General features: G+C 47.5%; 1 protein-coding gene across 1 annotated transcript; it reads left to right on the plus strand.

Moving 5' to 3' along the window:
• Positions 1-7: 7 nt before the first annotated feature.
• LOC144936384 (keratin, type 1 cytoskeletal 11-like) lies at positions 8-15659 on the plus strand. The gene is given in 9 exon segments (XM_078863431.1): positions 8-81; positions 83-500; positions 2002-2084; positions 3267-3423; positions 5568-5732; positions 10692-10817; positions 12167-12383; positions 14195-14227; positions 15418-15659. Coding segments are annotated over 9 exon segments (1377 nt in total). The 3' UTR covers positions 15522-15659.
• The last annotated feature ends 6845 nt before the right edge of the window (positions 15660-22504 follow it).

Below are 22504 nucleotides of genomic sequence, written 5' to 3' on the forward strand. Positions count from 1 at the left end.
TCAACTCATGCGGCAGCAGCAGCCCCCCCCCCGCTTCTCGCCGCGACATCAGCACCACGTAGCCCGAGGCGCCAGCTGTAGTCCCCCGCCTCTTCACTCACCCGTGCTCAGCGACTGCTGCTGCTGTCGTTGTCGTGGTCGCTGCGGTCGTGAGGCTGAAGATGTCGAGCTACACTCGCGTTTTCAGCTCCATGTCTCTCGGGGGCAGCAGGGCCCGAGGTGGTCTGGCGAGCTCCTACAGCGGCGCCAGGGCAGCCGGGGCAGCGCTGCCCGAGCCCGCGGGCTGCTGGCCGGGCACCTCCCTGAGGGACGCGCACGGAGAACGCGAGGAGATGCAGGAGCTGAACAGGAGGCTGGCGGGATACCTGAACAAGGTGAAGGAGCTGGAGGCGGCCAACGCCACCATGGAGGCGAACATCCAGGAGCTGCTCCGCGCGCGTGGGGCCATCGTCCAGGACCACGGCGCCCGCTTCGCGGCCATCGCCGACCTCAGGGCCAAGGTGGGGCGTGCTCAGCATCCCCCCCCCCCTCACTCTGGGGGCGATAAAATGAGTATCACTTGCTTGCAAAGGGCAGCGTACTTCAATAGGGATTAACGTTGGCAGGGCTATTTTAATACACACAATAGACAAGTTCAAAGGGCTCGCATAATGCACATGCATCATGTACGTTGACCCCTCACATTGCGCAAGAGCGCAGCTGCGTGGTCACCACGTCTCCGCCTCTAGATAAGGAACGAAACAGGTGGACTTCTCCACAAATGTTGTGGCTTGGCTCTCCAACACACCGGTGTGCTGTACTAGTGACGACTTGGCACGTTCTGTTTACGTGACAACCCTTACTAGTTGGCTGTGTCGGGTGGTGGAGGGTTTTAACGACACATTTCTATATTTACGCGATCTAACCCAAAAACGTCTTATGGATGCGATACGTATACCAAATTAACTAACGAACTATTTTTTTCTATTTTTATTTTAACAGGTAAGGCCCACCGAGCTATACAGATTTTTTTTTAAAATCAGAAATGACCTGACTATCGCAAATGATATGCATCAACGAAGTGGCTTATCATCATGTGGGCATTTTTTTTCGCTGCCAAATACTCGAAATATGTGTTGATTCTTCAAAATGTGGAGGGAAAAACCGGAGGACCTGGGGAGAGAGACACGCAAACTCCAATTATATAGCAGGCGCCACACGCCGCAGCTGTGAAGCCACTGCACCCTTGGGTAAAACCAGAATCGGAATGTTTATTTATACTGGGGGAATTCGATGAGCTATAAAGATCTTTTTCACAGATGTCCAATATGGATGGGTAAGAACGTTACAGCAACAAACAATACAAACACACGATAGTAGTGCAAAGTACAGGCAAGGTAAACAAATCGCCAAAAAACATACAAATACAACTAAACCATCCCCATCGTGGCAGGCAAAGCCCACCATGCTGCCACCCCCAGCAGGTTCTGAGCGCAGCTGCCTCTGTGTCACGAGCACTTTGAGCCGCCCTCCACGGTGGTATCTGAAAGTCGCTGTCTACTCGACATCTGTGAAGAAGACCTTTATATCTCATCGGATTCCTCCAGTGTCAATAAATACTGCGATTCTGACTTCGCAGTGCACACTTGACAGTTGCGCGCTTTAAAAGCGATACGGCATATTAGGGAATATCTTTTTATATTTAAATACATCTCTGAAGCAAATTGTGTTGTAGGAAAGAGTGCAGTTGTGGTTTCCACACTGCATTGAATCTCAGCTGCATGGGTTCAACCCCTGGCAATGAGCATCGACGAGAACTCGCATCCAAAGCTGCTCCTGAGCCCTCCCGAGGTCAACGAAGCCTGAAATGCAAATACCTCGTGTGGTCCGTGGCAACAAAAGGCTGCCAGGCGACTGCGTCCTTGGTGGCCTTAATGAGAGCTCGCGAATGGCATTTCGCCCGAAAGTCTGATGTTTGACAGTCGTGTGGTGTTTGTGTTGGTGTGTGCACGTCGGCCGCAGATGCTGGCCCAGGTGCTGGAGAACGGCCGCATCAGCCTGGACGTGGACAATGCACGCCTGGCCGCTGACGACTTCCGCTGCAAGTGAGTCCGGTGTCTGCGAGCGACGGGCATGCAGCGAGACCTCGGCTTGCCGGACAAACGGGGGAGCTCCACTCCATCTATTTCCGATTGCACCGTCGGGGTTGGTTCGCTTGGTGGAGAGCGCTTCCCTTTGGGGTGCCCCTTTCTGGCAGCAGAACTTCGGTCGGCACCACGGGAGAGGCTGCTGCCACCTTCCCCGCTGGAGTTCTCACCGCTAGGATCTTGGTCAGAGGGTTGGCAACCCGCAACTCCAGAGCTGCACGCAGCTCTTTAAGGGCTGCTTTGTGGCGTTATTCATTAAGGAGCACAGTTTGTATTGACATGCTCTTGAAATATAGAGTTTTTATTTTATTTTATTGAGTTTTTTTTAATTTGACTGCGGGACCTATGGTCGTGGCGACCCGGGTTTCTTCCCTGGGCATTCGTAATGGCAGTATTTGGTACGTGAAATGATGCTAAATATTAACTTGAGAATGGGTTCATATTTCTGAAATGACATGACGTAAAATAAAACTAAATTAGAATGGCGTTTACGACCCTGTTGGTGTGTTTGTGCAGAGACAAAGTGGGGAGTGGTGGGACAGTGGTTAGAGCACTGTGCTACAAACCCAGTTTCCGAGTTCAGTTCCCGCTCATGACCAATAACAGTGGCAAATTTCTGACCGATCATGGGTCTTCCCGAGGTCCACTCAGCCTTAAGTCAGTACTTTGTGCTCTGGGGAGACAAAGGCAGCCGGGCGTGGTTCTGGCCACCCAGCCCCTCGTGTGCTGTGCTGGTCTTTATAGGTGCTCGCTAACAGCACTTGCCCCAACAGTGTATCAACGCTATATGTGGGATGTTTGTCTTTGTGTGTGTGTGTATATGCGTGTCTCTGTGTGTGTGTGGTAAGTGGTAGTGTAGCAGTTAGCCGCAAGCATAACGAACCCGGTGACCAGAGTTTGATTTCCGCTTATGGCCAATACCAGTGGCGAATATCTGAACCGGTCCTGGACCTCCCCTCGGTCGACTCGGCCTCAAATTAGTACCTGGTGCGATGTGTAAACAATTCCGGCCGGGCATGGTGCTGGCCACCCACCCCCTCGTGTGCCATTCTGACCTTCATATGTGCTACTCCCTTACAGCACTTGCCCAAATAGTCTGTTAACGGCTATATGAGGGATCTTTGTTTTTTGTGTGTGCAGGTGGGAGACGGAGGTGGCTCTGCGCAGCTCCGTCGAGGCCGACATCGGGAACCTGAACATGCTGCTGGATGAGTACACAGGCTCGCGGGACGTGATGACCAGCGAGGCGCAGAGCATGCACGAGGAGCTCGCCTACATGAAGAGGAACCACAGGGAGGTGAGGCCCCCGGGACTCCGGGTTGAAGCCCAAGACCACGTGCAGGAGCACTCGCGCCGACGATCGGCACTGTTTACAGTAACACTGCTGAGGATGATGATGGTGATAATATCTGTTAAGATGTTCAAAACGCCAAATGGATACCTTTTTCAAGGCATCAAGTCTGCATTTACCACAAGTACTTGTAGTAAAACATGCAAAAAACATGCTGTGATAATATTTGCATTGTCTTTGAAACTGATTGGCCTACACCAGACAGAAGCTTCTAAGGAGCTTCTTAGTTCACAGGGTACTTCAAAATAAACTGAACTGAACTAAACTTCTTTGTGGCCTTTTGATAGCTTGCAAAATGTATATATTTGGTGTTTGAACATCTTAACACCCTTTTTATTGCCAGAAAGGTAAAACCTATTCTTATTGTTTTATCATTTAGATACTTGCAAAAGGGTCCCATAGATATTATAACATCTGTGACTAGTTTCTGGAGATACCCCCACAATGCATCCCAAATTAACATCACTTAACTCCATGACAATCGCCATCATCGTCAGCAATGAGGATGATGCTCCTGCAGCTGACGGTCCACCATCACCCACGCCACAAGCTGCCTTGCGAGCCACCAACCCTTGCCTCAAAATCACGTTATGACAAACGTGTGCTCCAGTGCTGACGTATTTATGCTGCACCAGACACCCAGTTAGAGTGAATTTGACCTATGGGAGGCTGCCACTGATGTATAGGGTGCCCCGGTGGCAAAATGTTAAATACTTTGCCTGGTATACAGGAGGTCGTGGGTTCGATCCTGACCCTGGCACCTGTATATTTGGAGTTTGCACGTTTCCCCGTGCTCATGTAGATTTTTCCCTCCACATTTAGAAACATGCGTTTAGAGTATTTGGCTGCTATAAATTTCCACATGATAAGCCACTTCGTTGAGCTATCATTTGTGGCCAGGTTGCTTCTGAAAAAGAGCTATACAGCTCAGTAGGCCTTACCTGGTAACATAAAAACATTCTTTAGTTTAGTATGCCTTATCCAGGAATAAAACTGAGGTCACCGGGTTTGCAGCACAGAGCGCGAGCTGTTCAGTCACCCCCTGGCAAGGTCGGTTAACCTCTGTAGCCTGACATAGCAGAGGCAGGTGCTATCTGATCCTGAGTCGATTCACCATGAGATGGGTGACTGGTGCGGTGCATGCACATTGGTAATGGTGGACGCCCATAGTCCATCACTTTGGAGACAAGGGGTCATCATTGATGAGATATCTGTAAAGCTCTAACACGTTATGGGCTGTGTGGTGGTCTGTGACAGGACAGAAAGTGGATTCTTAATTTTTCCATGCAGAGGTTTGTTACAGTTTCACATGCATGGGTTTTCTCTAGCTACTCGGGCTTCATCTGAAATGGGAAACGCACGGTGAGGCTTTCCAAAATAAACGCCATGTGTCCATCATCAATAGCAGCAGCTGCTGCTACAGCATCAGCTGTGATATCATGATCATCATAATTTTTTTTACCCCCAAAATTATCAACCTCAGAGATATCAACCTCATCGTTATAAACATCATCAAACTCGTCAATCTCTTCGCAATTTAATTGACCCATCACAGCCATCGCTGCGATGCCAAAAGTGGCAGAATGGGTCTATTAGAGTATTTGGCTCCTGTTATAAATTTCCATATGATAAGCCACCAGTTGAGCTGTCATTTGTGGCCAGGTCGTTTCTGAAAAAGAGCTATACAGCTCGGTAAGCTTTAAGTGGTAAAATATTTATATATAATTTTTAGTTTCCGCAATCGCTCAGATTTTCCCTAACCAGGCTCATTTTTGGGACATTCCACACGTGCGCAATTGGTGCCTCCAATGGGTGATAACTTTTCACAATTTAATTGGATGCCTCTGATATCAAGGATGATAAAATGGCATCTTCAATTACTTTATCACCAGTTTATTCCAAATATGTTTTATTCGTAATTTTACGAGGCAATTAAATAATCTGACGCTCTTGAGTGAGCAAGGCCAAATGTCAAGAGAAAGGCCAGTTTTGCGCAAAAATGCCAGCGATCACAAAAGGTAAGCTCAGGACGGGAATTATATTAGGTGCTTGTCACGAGTTTATTTTCTCATTTGTCTTTATCTCTGCAGGAGTTGGGAGCTCTCAAAGCCCAGGTGGAAGGCTCCTCCGTGTCCATCCAGGTGGACAGCGCCAAAGGGGTGGACCTCACGAAGGTGTTGGGCGACATGCGTGAGCAGTACGAGTCACTCATTGCTCGCAACCGTGGCCAGGTGGAGGAGGCGTTCCGGAAGCAGGTGAGCCAAGCCGAGCCCTCGCCGTCAGGGTGAGCCGAGCCGAGCAGAGTCCTCGCCGCCAGGGTCAGTCGCGCGGAGCACTCGCCAGAAACGGTGACAAGGAGGTGCCTGTCGAGGTGTACCGTATTTCCCCGCATATAACCCGCAGACGTATATACCCCGCAAAAATAGCGTTTTGTGTAAAACAAATTTCAGATAGCCCGCACCTCTATATACCCCGCATGCATTCATATCTTTAACGTCGTTACCGCAGCTTAATTCCATCATATTAATACAAAGTTTACATTTGTAATACATTCCACTATCAATTGTTAACATTAAAATCATAACGTGCAGAAAGAAAACAAACTAACGGGAAACGAGTGAACTTAAAACAGTAAATAAGTAACAAAAGTAAATATCCAATAAATAAGTGTAATGCGAGCGTAAACGGGGTTCACTGCTGGGCTCTGGCCCAATCATACGGCCCGGGCTATTGGGGGGCGGAGCCCAGTATGGGGGGCATATGGGAGGGCCTGCCGTTCACCTCGGGTCCAATCGGAAGCGAGGTGAATGGGGGTGGAGCCAGCAGGGCGCTATGGGAAGGCCGGATCTGACGGTCCGGAAGGGGAGGAGACAGGATCACGTGGTAAAGGGGATATAGGTGGGAGCCCGGAAGGGCTCCGGGTCAGTTGTTGGAGTGAAGAAGCTGGACCACGTTGGGTGGCCGGAGGGGATCCGCGCCATCAGCCACGTGGCTGGAGGAGCTTCGGCACACCGTCGGCCAGCGGTGTGCGGAGTGGGGGAGCGGAAGGACTGACGAGGGAGCGCGTGCGGGGCGCGCGTGAGGAGACGCTGGTCCGCTGTCAGGACCAGCGGGGTGCGAGCAAGAAGCTAAATGAAGAGCAACAGAGACCAGCAGTGTGTGACGAAGTCCTTTATTACATAAGTAACACATAACTGGTAGATAAGTAAGTAAGCGTACTGTTAGGCTTACCAGCATTCGACCTTATCATATTACAGCTCCTGAACCGGTAGTTACCCCTGTATAGTTTTAGCACTGGTAGATTGTGCACTGCGCAGACATTAGCGGCACTACAGTAACTCCATTGCCTCCTGGCAACAAAGCCATTGGAAGTTTGAAACAAAGCTCATGGTCGCGACTGTATAGTGCTCCGCTAATAACAGCAGCCTTAGGGACTCTGCAATTATGATTCCACGTCTGGTAGATGCTTGTTAAGGCCCTTCCCATTGTGCAATCCATAGCCTCAGCTGAAACGTTCGCACCCCCCTACAGCTACTGAAAGTATTACGGTAAATAAAGTGCACCCACTTCAAATATTGTCATTTCATTGTACAAACATTTTGAATAATTTAAAACGTGATGACATGTGCAATTTTAGTGTGAGTGGTTTATTCAGCAGTACTTTAGTCAAAGGTAAGTGTTGCATAGTGGATAGTCCTGCCATGAAAACATTAAACGAGTTATGACACGTCACACATGTAAAATATTTTTGGGATAGCCCGCACCTCCATATACCCAGGGGGGTCTTGTTTTGTTTGTAAAAAGTGGTATACCCCGTGGGTTATATGTGGGAAAATACGGTAATGGTTCGATAGAGGCGCACACACTGAACTTGGGGTAACTCTTAACATAGGGTGGTGACCACCGACCTATCCTCGCTAATACACACCATCACCCGCTAACATTCGTTAAAACTGACTCTCTGATACAACTAGCGTGGCCAAGCCAGGAGGCTACTGGTTGACCACGCTGACTGGAGACTTGACTCTTCTTCTTCACGAGGCGTCTTCATGAGGCATTTTCATCCCGGACCCAAGCAGCCTCGAACCCGGTGCGGAGGCCGCTTATATGCGCCTCGGCGTGTCCGGCCCATACCCCGGCTACGCCCACCCTTGAGAACTCTCGAGAAGGCTCTTCCTCTGTCCACGTGGCCCCCAAGGTTCCCCCGGGCCCCCGTCCCCCACCTTGATCCGGTCACGTGTCCAGCCGGGTTCATCCAGAGTGCCACAGCCTCACACAACTCCTGCGGTACTGACCCACGGCCTCCAGACCCCCCCGAACCGGCCGTGACGTCATTCCCGCATCCAGACGTGATGACGTCATGTGTGCGTGGTAGTGACGCTCCCCCATATAGTGACATTACGCGTATGAGTGTGTGTAGGCCCACACGGTAGTGACGCTACAAGTCACTACAGAGGGAAGCAGTGCAGCAAGTAGGTTTAAGAGGGACGATTTTGCACAGTTTGAATATCCTCCGTTTGTGCGCATTGGCTCTCTGGGCGTTTTTACCGCATTCAGGCACAACAAGGAATTTCGGCAATTATCCCAATCAAGGAGCCACCAAAAAAGGTCTCTCTAAAGACTGAGAAAGACTTTAACTCTTTGAGTGAAGTGGGCCACACCAATTTCTAAAAAAAGGTAGGGGGCTGATTTGAGACCACTACATGTAGTGGAGAGTAGTTTTGTGATGTCACAAATTGAAATGCTTGCTGGGTACACGTAATGACTCTTCACAATTTAATCCGATGCCTCTCATAACAAGGATGATGAAATGGCATCTTTAATGACTTAATCACCAGTTTATTCCAATCGTGTTATATTCCTAATGTTTACGAGGCAAATAAATGCCCGAAGGCTCGCGAGTGAGCAATGCCTCGTGTCGTCAGGATTCGGCTGTTGGTGGACCGTCTGTTTGGCTAGGTGACAACTCCACAATGGATAATATATGCATTGTCTTTGAAACTGATTGGCCTACATCAGAAACAGCCTTCTTTATGGCCTTCTCTCACGGCCTTCTCTCACCAGTGTTAGGCTAGAGAATGTCAAAAGGCATACAGTACAAAGACAATATAAGTGTAGTGACATAATGGGTCACTATGGCGCCGAGCGCCAGTTACTTATAGAGAGGGGAACTGGGAGTGTAGTAGCCCTCCCTGCCAGCAGGGTACGCTATGTCATGGAAAGGGTCCCTAGGGGAGCATGGTTCTGGTGGCTGGCATAGAGGGGGCTGGCAAGGGCACGTGACAGGACAGGGTAAGGATGTGGGCCAAAGGTGGCAGAAGGGACACGTGGTGTCGGGCCCAGAACCTTCTGGTGCGGGGCATAAAAGGGAGGTTCCGGGGCCGCATTGGGGCTGTCTGCTGAAATGGAACCCGCCGTGCTGCGTCTCCTCCTCGGTCTCCGGTTTTCGTGCTCGGCATCGTGGGTCAGGCAGTGTGCCTGACCCACGATATAGTTACTCCGTGGTGGTCACCGGTTATGTAGTTATCCCGTTGTGGTTACTGGTTATGTAGTTACCCCGTTGTGGTCGTAGAATAAATGTGTTGACTCTTGCATTAGTGTGTCTCTCAAGTGAACCCACTATACATGTATCAGCACTTATAGTTCGGGTAAAGAAGTTATATATTTATATTGCCTATTCTTATTTTTTCTAATTTTTAATACTTTCAAAAAGGACCTATAGATATAAATTCGTTTATTTAGGAATACATTGTTTATTGAAGGCGTTGTATGGTACTCGATAATTGCTATTAGGTAACTATTCATATGTCTTTTTAAAGTGCTCTGTAATTCGCAGTTTACTGAATGTCACTCGCTTGATGTACATTATCATCAATGTGTGGGCAAGGCTGAAGCGACACATCGAACAGCGAATTGTTTATGGAGTCATTGGTGACCGACCGATCAGTGGTACACGCCGAGAACTTGCTTAAACCAAACCTGGTGCTCTAAACACCGTGGGTCCCAGCGGCGCTGGCTCGGTGCTCCAACACCATAATTTCCCCCCTCTGGCACTATATGGAGGATGCGTCCTCGTACTGACGGGTTGGTCTAAATTCTGAGGATGACAAGAAGATTTTGGTAACAGCCACCTTGGGGCATGAAACGTTCTCTCGGAAAAAAAACATTATTTGCAAGCCGAATTATCACGGACACGCAGCTGATAATATTGTGGCTCCATTTCCAGCCAAGGCCGCCGCTGAGCCAGGGCACATTTGGCCACGTGGCAAATGGGGACTTCCTCACGTGGTGTGCACTCCGCCAGTTTTTCTCCAGAGCCGAAGGGAACTTGGCACATTCTCACGTTCTCCTTCCCCTGGCCCTCCTGTCAAGCTGCACACAACACACCCTTTCACTCATTTTCTTGAGGATGCAACTTGGCTTATTGAGCAATTCAGCAAGTAGGTTTCTGAATGTTTTTCCTCAGCAGATTTTGAATGTTTTCTCCTTGCATTTTTGTGCGTCTTTTCCCGTTTCATCACATGGCAAACACATACAGTAGTAGCACTGTATGTGAAATTAAAGTGTCCAAACATTCGGGACCCTCCTGCTAAAGGAGTATTATAATTGCACGGAGGCTGCCTTGAACCGCATTTGGTCCCAGAAACGTTTAAGTCTGAGCACCAAATTGAAAGTCTACCAGTGCTGTGTTTTGTCAGTTTTGTTGTTGTGTGGTGTGGATGCCTGGACATAGCTGATTTGGATCGGTTGCAGTCCTTCCACAGGCGATGCCAAAGACACCTTCTTGGCATCCGATCGTTCGACTTTGTGAGAAATGTTACCATTGCAGCTGCGACTGGTCTCCTAGCAATTGAGAGCTTAGTTCGAGGGAGACGGCTCTGTCACTCTGTGGACACGTTGCTCCATCTTGATGCGCAAACTCCAGCAGCAAATTGCGCATTTCAGTTGATGGTTAAGGTTTGAAGTGGACTGCAGCCCTCAAAGGAATGGTGCCTCCCCCATGGTCACACCCCGTGATACGTGGATGAAACCAATCACTCGAGACACCGGTGTATATGGCAGCAAGAACAGCTCATACGAATGCTCTCACAAGAGGTCATACGTTTGGTGCAATGGTCATCCACTGACTATGCATGATGAATGAATGAATGAGGCTGCCCTGGTTTTGAGGGGTTTACAGGAACGTTACTAATTGCATGCTTCTGCATTCCCAGCTGGAGTCGGTCAAAGTGCAAAGTTTCCAGCAGGACCAGGCAGCGTCCGCAGCCAAGGCCGAGTTGGCAGAGGTTCGGCGTACGATGCAAGGGTTAACGGTTGAGCTGGAATCTCTGATGGCGCTGGTGAGATATTCCACGCGTTTACACTCGCACATAGGCACTCACAACAACAGCGGTCACCACTAGGTGGTAGTGATCTCACCATGTGCCAGCTGTGTCCGACTCTCCGTGTTGCTTAAAAGTCTTCGTTTTCCACCGTGCACTATTCTGTTGTGATGGGTTTTCTCGTAATTTACAGATTTGATTGTCGTCGGTATTAGCCAAGCTAATGGGCCCCATAGTGTGAATGTGTCGACTCTGCAGATATGGTTCCCAGAGGCGGACTTTGCAACAGTGAGCATTGGTGGCTGTGGTGCAATGATGAGTCCCAATAATAACAACACCGATCTAGATTTGCCTCTCTCACTGCTGCTGCTGTCAGTCGGTGACATCTGCCTACATTTATTTGATGGTGACCTAAGATGAGAGGACCATAATACAGCTCTTCAGCAACTGTTAGTTTTTTTTGTATAATGCACAAAGACTGAGTGCTTTTTGGCCACGGAGCAGGCAAATATCTCTGACAAATGGACTGGTATGGAGAGTTGGTTGACCTGGCAATAGAGTTGGTTGGTGACTCGTTTATAGCAGGTGGGGTATCGAACCTGCTTTATAACCCGAAAATCAAAACCAAATCTCTATGACTAGATAGGCATGATTTTTCAGCCAATAACATGATTCATAATATATTTTTGGGTTAGGCCATGGAATGATTTAACCAAATCTGTCCATTCTGACTTCTAAGATTGTTATTATGACTTCCTGGATTTTGTCCTGATAATGTTCGACAAAGTTAAAATGAAACGTCATGTATAGAATTGCTAAATTCGTTCGTGAGGTTCTTTCTTCAACTCACCAGTGAGTGAGATGAAACACGTGACGATGAATTTGTCTGGCTGTGTCGGGTCATGGAGGGTTCTTAACGACAAAGATGTGGTCAAAAGATTTAGTGATACTGCGTTGATAGTAGTGCACAAGCACAAATAACAAAACTGTATGATAGTCGACGTTGTGGGCAATGGCCCTTATATACAGCACAAAAATAGACAGCCAGAGAGATAGAGTGGGTATTAGAAAAGAGTTGGAGAGACTGTAAATATATATTTTTCTCATTGTTTATAATCTATCTCATTTTGTGTTGACATTTATGTGATGGCGCTTTGAGTTGCAGATATTGTGCCGGAAATGCACCACATACGTAAACAAAAATACACTTGCCTGTGCTGAGACTGCACTTCATACCGTGGGGCCTGAACAGACCTTGTCAAGTGACTTTGTGGTCTAATCCAACAAAAAAAAGCTATTCTGAACCGAAATCCCCATGCGGTGTCGTCCCCTCGCTCTTGACGGTTTCGTGCGCGGCTCCCGTGCAGCTCGGCTCCCTCGAGGAGCAGCTGCGCCAGACAGAGCACGACAACGCCCGGGAGCTCTCCTCACACGGCGACCAGATCGGCGCTCTGCAGGGCAACCTGCACTCCGTGCATGGCGCCACCAACGCCCAGCTCCGAGACTACTCGGAGCTGCTCAACATGAAGATGAAGCTGGAGCAGGAGATCGGCACCTACCGGCGCCTGCTGGAGGGCGAGGAAAGTGGGTACAACTAGGGACAAGTGGAGTCATTGGGGCTAGGCTCCATTTCTGTAAGCTGCCGCTAGCTACCGGTGAAAATTTCACTTTCCCATGGTGGCCTCCAGTTTCTCGTAAGATAATCATTATATGAGAGCTTATAATGTGAAGGGGTACTGGTAGGCGGCTGATATTACTCAAAGTGGCAGCCACGCCACTCGCAATGTTTTTGGCTAAACATTGTCCCATGGGGACTGATTTTGCCTTGGCAATGCTACCCTCTGGTGGGTGCTATTGGCCCAATGAAGGCTCCTCTGCCTCTGGTAGTTAAACCGTACTTGGGCTTCCACCACCCTGAACGAGATCTCATTTAGCCACTACTACGTTTGTGATTTGAATGTACAGTGTGAGTAGTGAGAGATATTTGGAACCAGAGACTAGACTAGCAGACTGGAGCTAGTGGGCCTGAGTGGCAGTGGACAGTTCTTGATGGCGAGACGCACGTTGTGAATTGTGGCCAAGCCACCACCCCTGCGGCAGCCAGGTGGACGTGGAGCATGCAGGGCATTCATACTCTCAGGTTTTTTCGGTAAAGTCACGTAGGTAAAAAATAAAATTAAAAGTTAATGAAAGTAATAATGGTGGGGCAGCTTGTTTTCATATTACGGCAGCGTGTTTGGGCATTCACTTTCTCAGTGATGGGTGGTCAATAACTTCAAAAGGCACTGACGAGAGTCTTCTTAATTTAACAAGTTCCTCACATTCTTGACAAAGAGATAATAGGTTATTAGCTGGCGAAAATTGAATGGTGATTAATTTACTTCTGTTAGCCTTGCATTTCATGGCTTCATTTTTAACATTTGCAATAACATATTCATCCACTTTCGTAATAACGTATTTCCATGTACAAGTAACTGATTACAATGTCACGCACTCTCACGTTGATCAAAATGTAGGGAAATTGCGAAATTTAACTTAACACATGCATGGCTCGCTCAGTGGTGATGTCGCAGCCACAGATGCTGCGATCTCTCCCTGGTGTGGGTAAGGGCGGCTAACCTGTCCAACCCGTGTTATGTTCTCTGAAGTGTGCATCACATATGGGTAGTGACCAGGGGCGGTTTCTTCATTAGGGCGATTGGGCGACGCACCACCAATGTCATTCAACCACAGAGTCACGCTAGCCGTAACTGTGCCTCTGGATATAGTCCAATCAGCGTCAAGCTACGTTCTGTGGAGTACCGCCTCTTTTTGGGCGATTTCCCTCCAGCTGAGAATCGCCCCGAGTGGTCCCATAGACTTACATTCAAAGATGTTTTTTTTCGAACGGGGGCGCTGCAATGCATTCTCTATGGCTTCCGGGAGGGCTCGCCCTAACGTGCTTACGTCATCATACGTGCTTACGTCATCATACGTAAGCACGTTTCATCCAACAATATAATTTGTCGCCACCTAGTGGAATCTTTAAAGAATAAACTTGAGTGGTTTGTTTTAATAGTGAGTATAGAAACAAACAAGATGTATTGTAAGAGTCACTTTATTTTTCATTAATATTAAAGAAGTGAAGTTGCCTTTACATGCTTAAGCTGTTAATTTATCCATTGCATGGGTGGACCTCATCCTTATCAATCATCCAGACATTTGCCCCCCCTGAGAGATTTTGCAGGAGCCGCCACTGGTAGTGACTGTGAAGTGGATAGCCATGGGTTTCTCTTTTCACATCTGGATATAGTGCCACACTAAATCGGTCAAGTTATCACCTGGATGTAAACTGGAACAGGTTGTTGTGCCAAAAGTTTCACTAATCTGGTTCTGATTGCGATTTGTTTTCACAGGTTCACCCGTTATCCCAGCTGCAGCTACAAAAGGTGCGATCTGTTATTAAAATTAACGCTTTATGTATATGACAGTGTAACGCAGAGGCTTGCGCTTCTCGCGTCAAGGCTGTACATTGAGCATGGTGTGACATCACAGTTTTAATCTGGCCAGCTACTCATAATTAAACCGGGTTCTTAAATGTCGTGAGTTGATATTTACAGCTCTATGACATTGTGGCACAAAACCAATTGTTTAAATTTGATATTTAGCTGAATGGTTAAATCCCACAAAATAATCATTGGCGTCTTTGTTGACTGAGCCTGAAAGTATTTCTTACGAAACCCACTATTCCAATGGCCCTCTGGAAGTGCATAATTGCAACATCATTGATTTAGTACAAGCAGACTCTGGCTCGGTTTCATCAGGATAGTCGGACACTGAATGATATTTAATGAGACCGGCTGAGCTCTGAGGTATAAAATGTGTAAATATGTCACTTGATTAACATTTAGTGTTCACGCTGAAGGGCCGTTTGCAATGACTTAATACGCATTTCAGTGGAATTTCCATGGTCAATCCATTAGGTCACATGATGCTTTTGCCTGCTGGACGAGGAGGTAAATAATTTGACTTAAAACTTGTCATAGATTATGTTAGTACAGTGTATATATACGTAGTAGGTAACTATCGGACATGAGATGTGGGCCCTGGCTGCATTGCGACTTGTCACCACTGCCGGCCACATCCTGGTGCTGAGCCAGCAACCAGGGCAGCGCTGTGATAACACTCGTCCCTCATGGCAAGAAACGTCTGGGTTCGATTCCTGACTTGGCCACCTTTTTGTGTGGAGTTTGTATTCTCTCTCACTGTTCTGTGTGGGTTTTCTAGTTTCCTCCCATAGCTAAAATAAAACGACATGCAATCCTAATCTGAAGAATTACCTGCAAATGACTCATTTTAGATTACACATAGCAGCAACATCGCCGCTGACTGGAAAAACTTGGCAGGGCCCTACTGCATAAGAGTCTGGGGGCTTACCTTTTGTAAACAAGTGTAGAATGCAAACTACCAAATTCACTACTCGTTTTCCTGTAAGGTTTTCTGCTATAGGAAAATAAAATTACTAAAAACGCCACTCATAGGGCGTTCAAATGCGAGTCTATTGTGATGAGTAAACGGCGTATGTTATACCACGCTGATGCGCACGATGCAAGTGATGGCGGTGGCGATCTCATTGCAGAGGAGGTTAAGAAGAGGAAGAAAGTTGTCATCACTCAGACCATTGTGGATGGTGAAGTGATCAACACGTCTGAAGAGGTGTCTGAAAGTAACGAGAAGTCTTGAAGAACATGGGAAATACCTGCGTCGTCCCTGTAGTTATTACCGGCAACCCTTTGTTTTGAATTGCACGACTTAAACTGGACAGTATAATTTATGGAGCGTAGTTCTTAAATGGGAAAAAGTATCTGTTGTATAAAGTGACACGTGTGACTACATCGCCGGTATACATGCGCAGTTGTTCCACAATAGGTAACAGCTGACGGAGGTTGGACACTGCAGACCTTCTTGGCAAGGCGCATGTCCTCCCCAACTTAACATTATTCTCATTGGCTGACAAAATGGAGGCTGGTCGCGTCAAATCATAGCAGAATACCGAAAATATATTGTGCAGGTTCACTGCAGTATTCCCTCGTTATTCGCCAGGGATACTCGTGAATAGAAAATTTTGCGGAGAGTGATTTTGCCCTACGAAATCTTTTTTATGAATTACCTTAGATAAGCACACCAATAAGCTATTAAATACATTAAAATTAGTATAACACAATTTAATATTCGTTATAATAAACAAAGTGCAAATAAATGTTAAAATATTGAATAATAGTTTAAAAATTATCTCATAATTTTATCTCATCACATTCTCTCATCACTTTATTTCTCTCTCGATGCGTTAGTCGCGTAGAGTTCCGGATGCGATTCGTGAACAGCCAAAATCGCGGATAGCAAGTTTATGAATAACAAGGGAATACTGTACAGCGCGTGTCAGCGGCAGCTTGATGTAGCGCCCAACCACAACAGCTGAAATACTGCCCATTTGGCTTTTCTCACCAATAAAACCCACAGCGGTTACGGTGAAGTTGCAAAGCAATTTTGCGTGTTTTCCCTGCAATAAAAGCGATCCTACCTACAGCACACTGAATCATGCACTGCATATCGGTTTTATGGAAGCTCCAACGTTTTCAGATGCAAATGTTTTTTTTATGTTACAGCCATAAGCACAAGTGTAGCTAGAAATTTACTTCACTAACTGATCTGTTGCTGTATCGCTCGACTGTTATCAAATGTATAGATGTTACATTTTGATTGATTGTATTTGTCTACGGGGGTAAGAAACATTCAGCCGGAAGCTGCTTTGTAAGTGTAGTGAGTCCAACTGAGTCGCAGACGTTATCTTGGGAGCAACACTATTTATTCACACAACAGCACGAACATAACGCAACCTACGCTCGGGTCTCGAATGCCCATTAAACCACGCTACGGCAGAACTAGACACGGTTCGCTATCCCTGTCCGGACCACAAGCTGGGTCCCAGACCGCGTGGCTAGAGTCGTCTTCTCCCCGACGTGGATCTTCCAACACTTGAAGAACCCCGAGCTCCTCACGGGGCCCTCGTTATATGCTCCCGGCCTGGGGCTGGCTCCGCCCTTAGCCCCGCCCACCTTCCAGGCTCCTCGAGTTCCTTCTCGAATGTTCCCGAGAGCTCTCCGGGACCACGTGACCGCCCCTCCACCCCCGTCCACCGGTGGCCCCCCTCCAGTATCGTCTGGTCACGTGACAACAGGTCAGCCAGAGTGTCATGCCCCAGGGTAACCCTGGCTGGCTGACACTCGCTCTCTCACCGGGAGCCGGCACCGCACACTGCTCGCGGTGCCTCCGCGCTAACCTGCGCTCGCCCAACCACCGCTAGTGCTGGTACTGCAGTCCGCAACCCGGGCTGCCCGCAATGACAACATTACCGGCCGTGACTTCGCAAGTCCCGGCACCACACAGTACAGTCACTACTCAAGGATCTGAGTGTAAAAAGGAAGTTATGGCAAATAAATCAACATTGCAGACACCGAATGGCAAACGCAGTCAAGGAAAACGACATTCGGGTACTCCACCACTCAAGCGAACTCTTTGAAGACTGCATGCTGTTCGTGGTGTTTCTAAGCAACGTTCAAGTGTATTTAACGAGGGGAGATTTCAAGAGACCAAAGATGTTGGACAGCTGGGAATGAGGATTCCCGTGACCGGAACTGCAGGCCACTGCCAGTCGAGAGAGTGTCGGCAGACATTTCTCGAGTTGCCAGAAGCTTTGAACCCAAGACTAAATTAGAAATGATGATGAGAGAAAACATGATACATAACAAGACTGGTGATTGCCTCCACAATGTTGAGTTGTGTTATTGGCATTCCTCAAATGGCTCGTGATGTAATTGCATTCCACCCTCCTGTATATTTCATGACTTTTGTTTAAAGTGTTTTACTCCACGCAATATGCTGTTCAGTTATCGATGTAATACAAAGCAAAATATACAATCGAGGTATAGGTTTTAACTTCGGGGAATTGTTGCTTTTTAAAAATGTATTCCTTATGTAGTTGGATTTGTGTAAGCTTGCATGCACATAAATTATCTCGTGTGTGTGTGTGTGTACGTGGTTTAGCATGTTCAAGTTCCTTGCCAAGCATTAATATATTGTTATCTGACAATGTGTTCTGCTTGAGTTGTGCTGGAGTTTATTTCTTTTATTTAGCGAATGCTTTTACACGTGACTTTTACACAGTTAGGGCACCGTATACAAAATAAAGTCTACTCCAGCTGGAGTGATCGTGTGCAGCAAGGTACCCAAATAACGGCCACGACCCGCACGGCGTGGCGAGGCCCTCATCCAGCAGTGGATAGACGCAAGGGCTGCACGCGCACAGGATTTATAATTAATACATCCCTGTAGCTTTGGACTCGAGCGATAAACTCGGACATGCTATCTGCTACCACTACATCTGGGGGTGAGTGTGGAAGGCAATGATAACGGAGGGGAGGTCCCGTGACCGGGGTTGGCACATGCTGTGCAGACCATGAGCTGTACGTTAGATGTACGAGTTATTCACGAACATCGCAGCAGATCAAAACGCAGCTGGAGTAGATTTTGTCACGCGGGCAGTTTTTTTTTCACGGGAAACCACAGACAAGTGGCAGGGAAGGCAGCCAGAGCCCAGCGCTCCCAACAATTGGACAAGCTCTGTTGCCCCACACTGTATTGGGATGTTTGGCCAACTCCATTACATGAGTGTTTATGCGTGTGCGAGAAAATTGGAGAACATGAGTAAAACTCAGTTCACGTATATCGTGGAATTTGAGTTAAAAATGAACCTCCTTGCTGTACTGGCATACCCTGGCAAGCCAGCAGATGGCGACCGAATGTTTGTGATCCACTCGCCATTATGCATTACAGTCGATGCTCAATTCCTATTTTCCTAATGCATAGAACGCACCCGCTGCACGGCAAGACCCACACTATCCATACAGGAATCTCCATTTTTTTATGGGCGATTCCCATGTTAAAATCTGCACACATCTGCATGGATAAGTATCTATTGCTGTGCTCATTAAAGCATGAGCGGACACATATGTGTGTTCATACATGAGTGAGCATCCAATAATTTGGTAGTCTTGGTAAGTCAAATTGGGAGCCCCTGTGGTCGCTTTCATTGTCTAGGTCGTGAGAGTCATAGTCTGGGAGGTCCCATTGGTAGTCCTGGTGATCTCAGTGTTCTCCTGGGTGGTGATTCGAGTGGACCATGTGATCCCATTGATGTTCATGGAGGGTTTTCACTCCCAGCATCAGCGCCCGGTGGTTCGCCCAGAATGTGTAAATCCCAATGGTTTTGTCTTTCATTGACAACTTCGTATCGCTTGGTCGAAATAGTGCGATTCAGCCTTTCAAACCAGCTCGTCCGTCTGCGGGTGGTAAGGTGAGGCGCGCAGCTTTTAAGTGCCAAAATAGCGCGGATCTCCTTCAGAAAGTGTTCGGGGCTTATCCACCACATACCCATTATTTTGTGCCGTCTGGTCTGAGAGAGGCCACGCAATGGGCCAGCGGGTCTTGTATTCAGCCCCAACCAGCAGATCACGATTCACTTGCGGAGTCGTGGGAAGGGACCCAGGGTATCTAGAGCAACTACCTCATCTCATTTACCATAGAGAGTGATGGGTTGCAAGGAAATGTTAGGGGTACAAAAGGGGGTGGTTTGCATCGTGCACAATCTTCACAATGAACGACCGTCAACATACCCGGACAGTAAACGTGATTTTTCAACCTGGCACTAGTTTCGTTTTCTCCCAGGTGCATGAGCTGCTGCTGCTGCCTGTTGATGCCTTCTACCAACCTCCCCGCCACGAATTGGGAACGAGAATGCATCGGCGCTGTGAGTCCACATCCCAACGCATTAGAAGGCCCTCCCAATGATAAAGTGCGACATCAAATGACTGAGATGCAGCCATCTTTATTATTATTGATGAAGTCCCTAATGGGGTATAAGGGTGCATCGTCCTCCTGGCCTTGAATCCGATCGGCCTGAGTTGATCATAACCCACAAGGGCAGACTGGTCTCCCTCTTGCCCTGCTGATACTAGGGGCAATAACCCGGCTCCTCGCTGGGTCGATCTCCTAACAGCGTGCTTATCCTGTCATGCACACACGCATCCTACCGGGGAGCTTAGGCAAGAGAAAGCCTCGTCGCGAAAGCCTACGTGTTAAACCTACGTGTTAAACCAAGAGAGAGCATCTGCGTTGGAATGGCGGGCACTCTTGCGATAAACGAAATCAAAACCAAATTCCTGCAGTCGCTCAATCCATCATCCCATCTGGCTTGACGGCCGCTTGATTAGAGAGTATTGTAGAGCCGCGTGGTCGGTGCGTACTTTGAATTTCTGGCCGTTAAGGCATGGGCAGCAGAACTGGTGCATGAAGTGCAGGACTGACTGCAGCTCGCTGCGGGTAACAGTATTTTTGCTCGGCGGTAGACAGAACGCGACTACGATACGCTACGACCATCTCTCTTCCGTTTTGCACCTGCAACAATAAATGCCCGGGTACGCGAGGGGGTGCCTCAATCAGGCGCATACACAGCTGCTGGAACGCAGCCTCCTCTGCACTCCGTGAAAACCTCTGTGGTTGTTTTACTTGTAAGCACATGCTGTGGCTTTACGATGGTGGGAAACTGGGGTACAAATCGCCGATAATAGGACACAAATCCGAGGAATCTACGCACTTTCGAAACGGATGTTGGCACAGACTATTCTCTTACATTGCTGTATTTTCAGTATCAATAGTAACTCCTATTACACTGATAATGTGGCCCAAATATCGGACAGACGATTGAAACAGATAATATTTGGAGGGTATGTATGTTGAACTCATTTCGCACCGTACGGAGCCCACCTGGCTAATCTAAGGTGTGTCGAGTTTCAACTTGGCCCTTCGGACCCTGGTAAATACCTAACGCAGCCGTTATGGGTGTTCCTCGAATGAGTGACCAAACACAATCACATCGTCCAGATATATGAGGCGTGTATCCAGGGCCGGATTAAGATTTTGTAGACCCCTGGGCTAAAGGTACTGTGAGGCCCCCAGTAATCTTTTCAAAAGGAAAACAAAGTTAAAGAAAATTTACATTTATTTTTGCAAGGCTAACAACAAATAAAATTCAGCATTCACAAATGAAATAACTTTTCACTTAATCTTGATTTGAAGCTTTCGTGACTGCAGGAATCCATACTCTTTGGTTCTTTCGGTAAAGTCACGTAGGTAGAAAAATAAAATAAAAAATAATATATCAAATAACAAAAATATATGATATATTTTTTTTTCTTTTATTTTTCACTTAATCTCTGGAGGCCCTCCAGCTGGCAGAGGCCCCTGGGCTGCAGTCCCTAAAGCCCATGCCTTTATCCGGCCCTGCGTGTATCCCACTGGAGGCCGGCTAACACGAATCCCATAAACTTTCGAAACGTAACAGGAGCTATCATTGAGCCCCATGAGCAAATAGTTAAAGTGGAACGGTCCGTGGGGTGTTCTAAAGGCCGTCTATGTCGACAGGAAGCTGCCAAAATCCGTACTGAAGAAATGTCGCACCTGCCCGTGCGTCTCGCACAGGGGTCGGCAAACCAAAATAACCAGAAGAGCCATTTTTTTCGAATTCGATGAAAAAGAAAACTCAATATTTCAAGAGCCGCAATGCACGTGGTGAATACGAGATCGGAGGTGCTTCGTAAATAACGCCACAAAGCAGCCCTTAAAGAGCTGCACGTAGATCCGGAGCCGCATGTTGCCGACCCCTGGTCTTCTAGCGAGTCATCAATACACGGCATGGGGTAAGCGTCAGACAACGCCACCTTATTCAATTGTTGGAAATCAACGCAAAACCGCTGAAAAACCGTAAGATATCTTTAAGAGGATCACTGGCGCCCCCCAGGGGCTAGTGCAGGGACAGATTGTGCCTGTACGCAACATTTCAATTTGACTCATTTGATGTGAGTTTTGTCTCATGGGCGTCGCATTCCCCGTATCAATGTGATGTTCCCTCAGATGGGTCCGTTCCATGTAATTCATGTGTTCTGACTGAAATCGTCTCCAAATTATCGTAAAAACGCCCAAGGTTTTTCCCCCTGAGCTCTTGACGAATCTGGATTTCCGAAAGCAATGGTAACCATCCACCTGACGTCACTACTGAAAAAGACGGTCACTGCATAGCGCCATTTCAGATGTGCTTCTGCGGCCGTCTGGAACGCTCTTTCGACATTAGGAAGCCACTGAAGATAGGCACTTTTAAATATAAAATGAAAACACATTCCGTTAGAACTGCCTTTTTTTAGTCTTGCTGTCCTTCCTCCGCACCTCCGATTAGTTCGGTTCGCTACGTACGGTGCGAAAAAAGTTCAACATACATACATTCATAGGGATCCCCTACTGTCACCACTAGTTCTGATTCATCTCGATCGAACCCGGTAAACTATACTACAAAAAAACTAAAATATGTTTTTATTTTACCAGGTAAGACCCAATGAGCTCTAGAGCTGTTTTTCAGAAGCGACCGCGCCACAAATGATAGCTCAAAGAAGTGGCTCATCCTGTGGAAACTTATATCAGTCAAATACTTTGAACGCATGTCTGTAAATGTGAAGGGACAAAATAGAGGACCCGGAGAAAAATCCCACTTGCTCACGGGAAGAAAATGCAAACTCCAAACATACAGACAGTAGGGTCTGGATAGAATCCCACAACCT

Source organism: Lampetra fluviatilis, chromosome 16, assembly GCF_964198595.1.
Source record: "Lampetra fluviatilis chromosome 16, kcLamFluv1.1, whole genome shotgun sequence".
Classification (NCBI taxonomy): Eukaryota; Metazoa; Chordata; class Hyperoartia; order Petromyzontiformes; family Petromyzontidae; genus Lampetra; species Lampetra fluviatilis.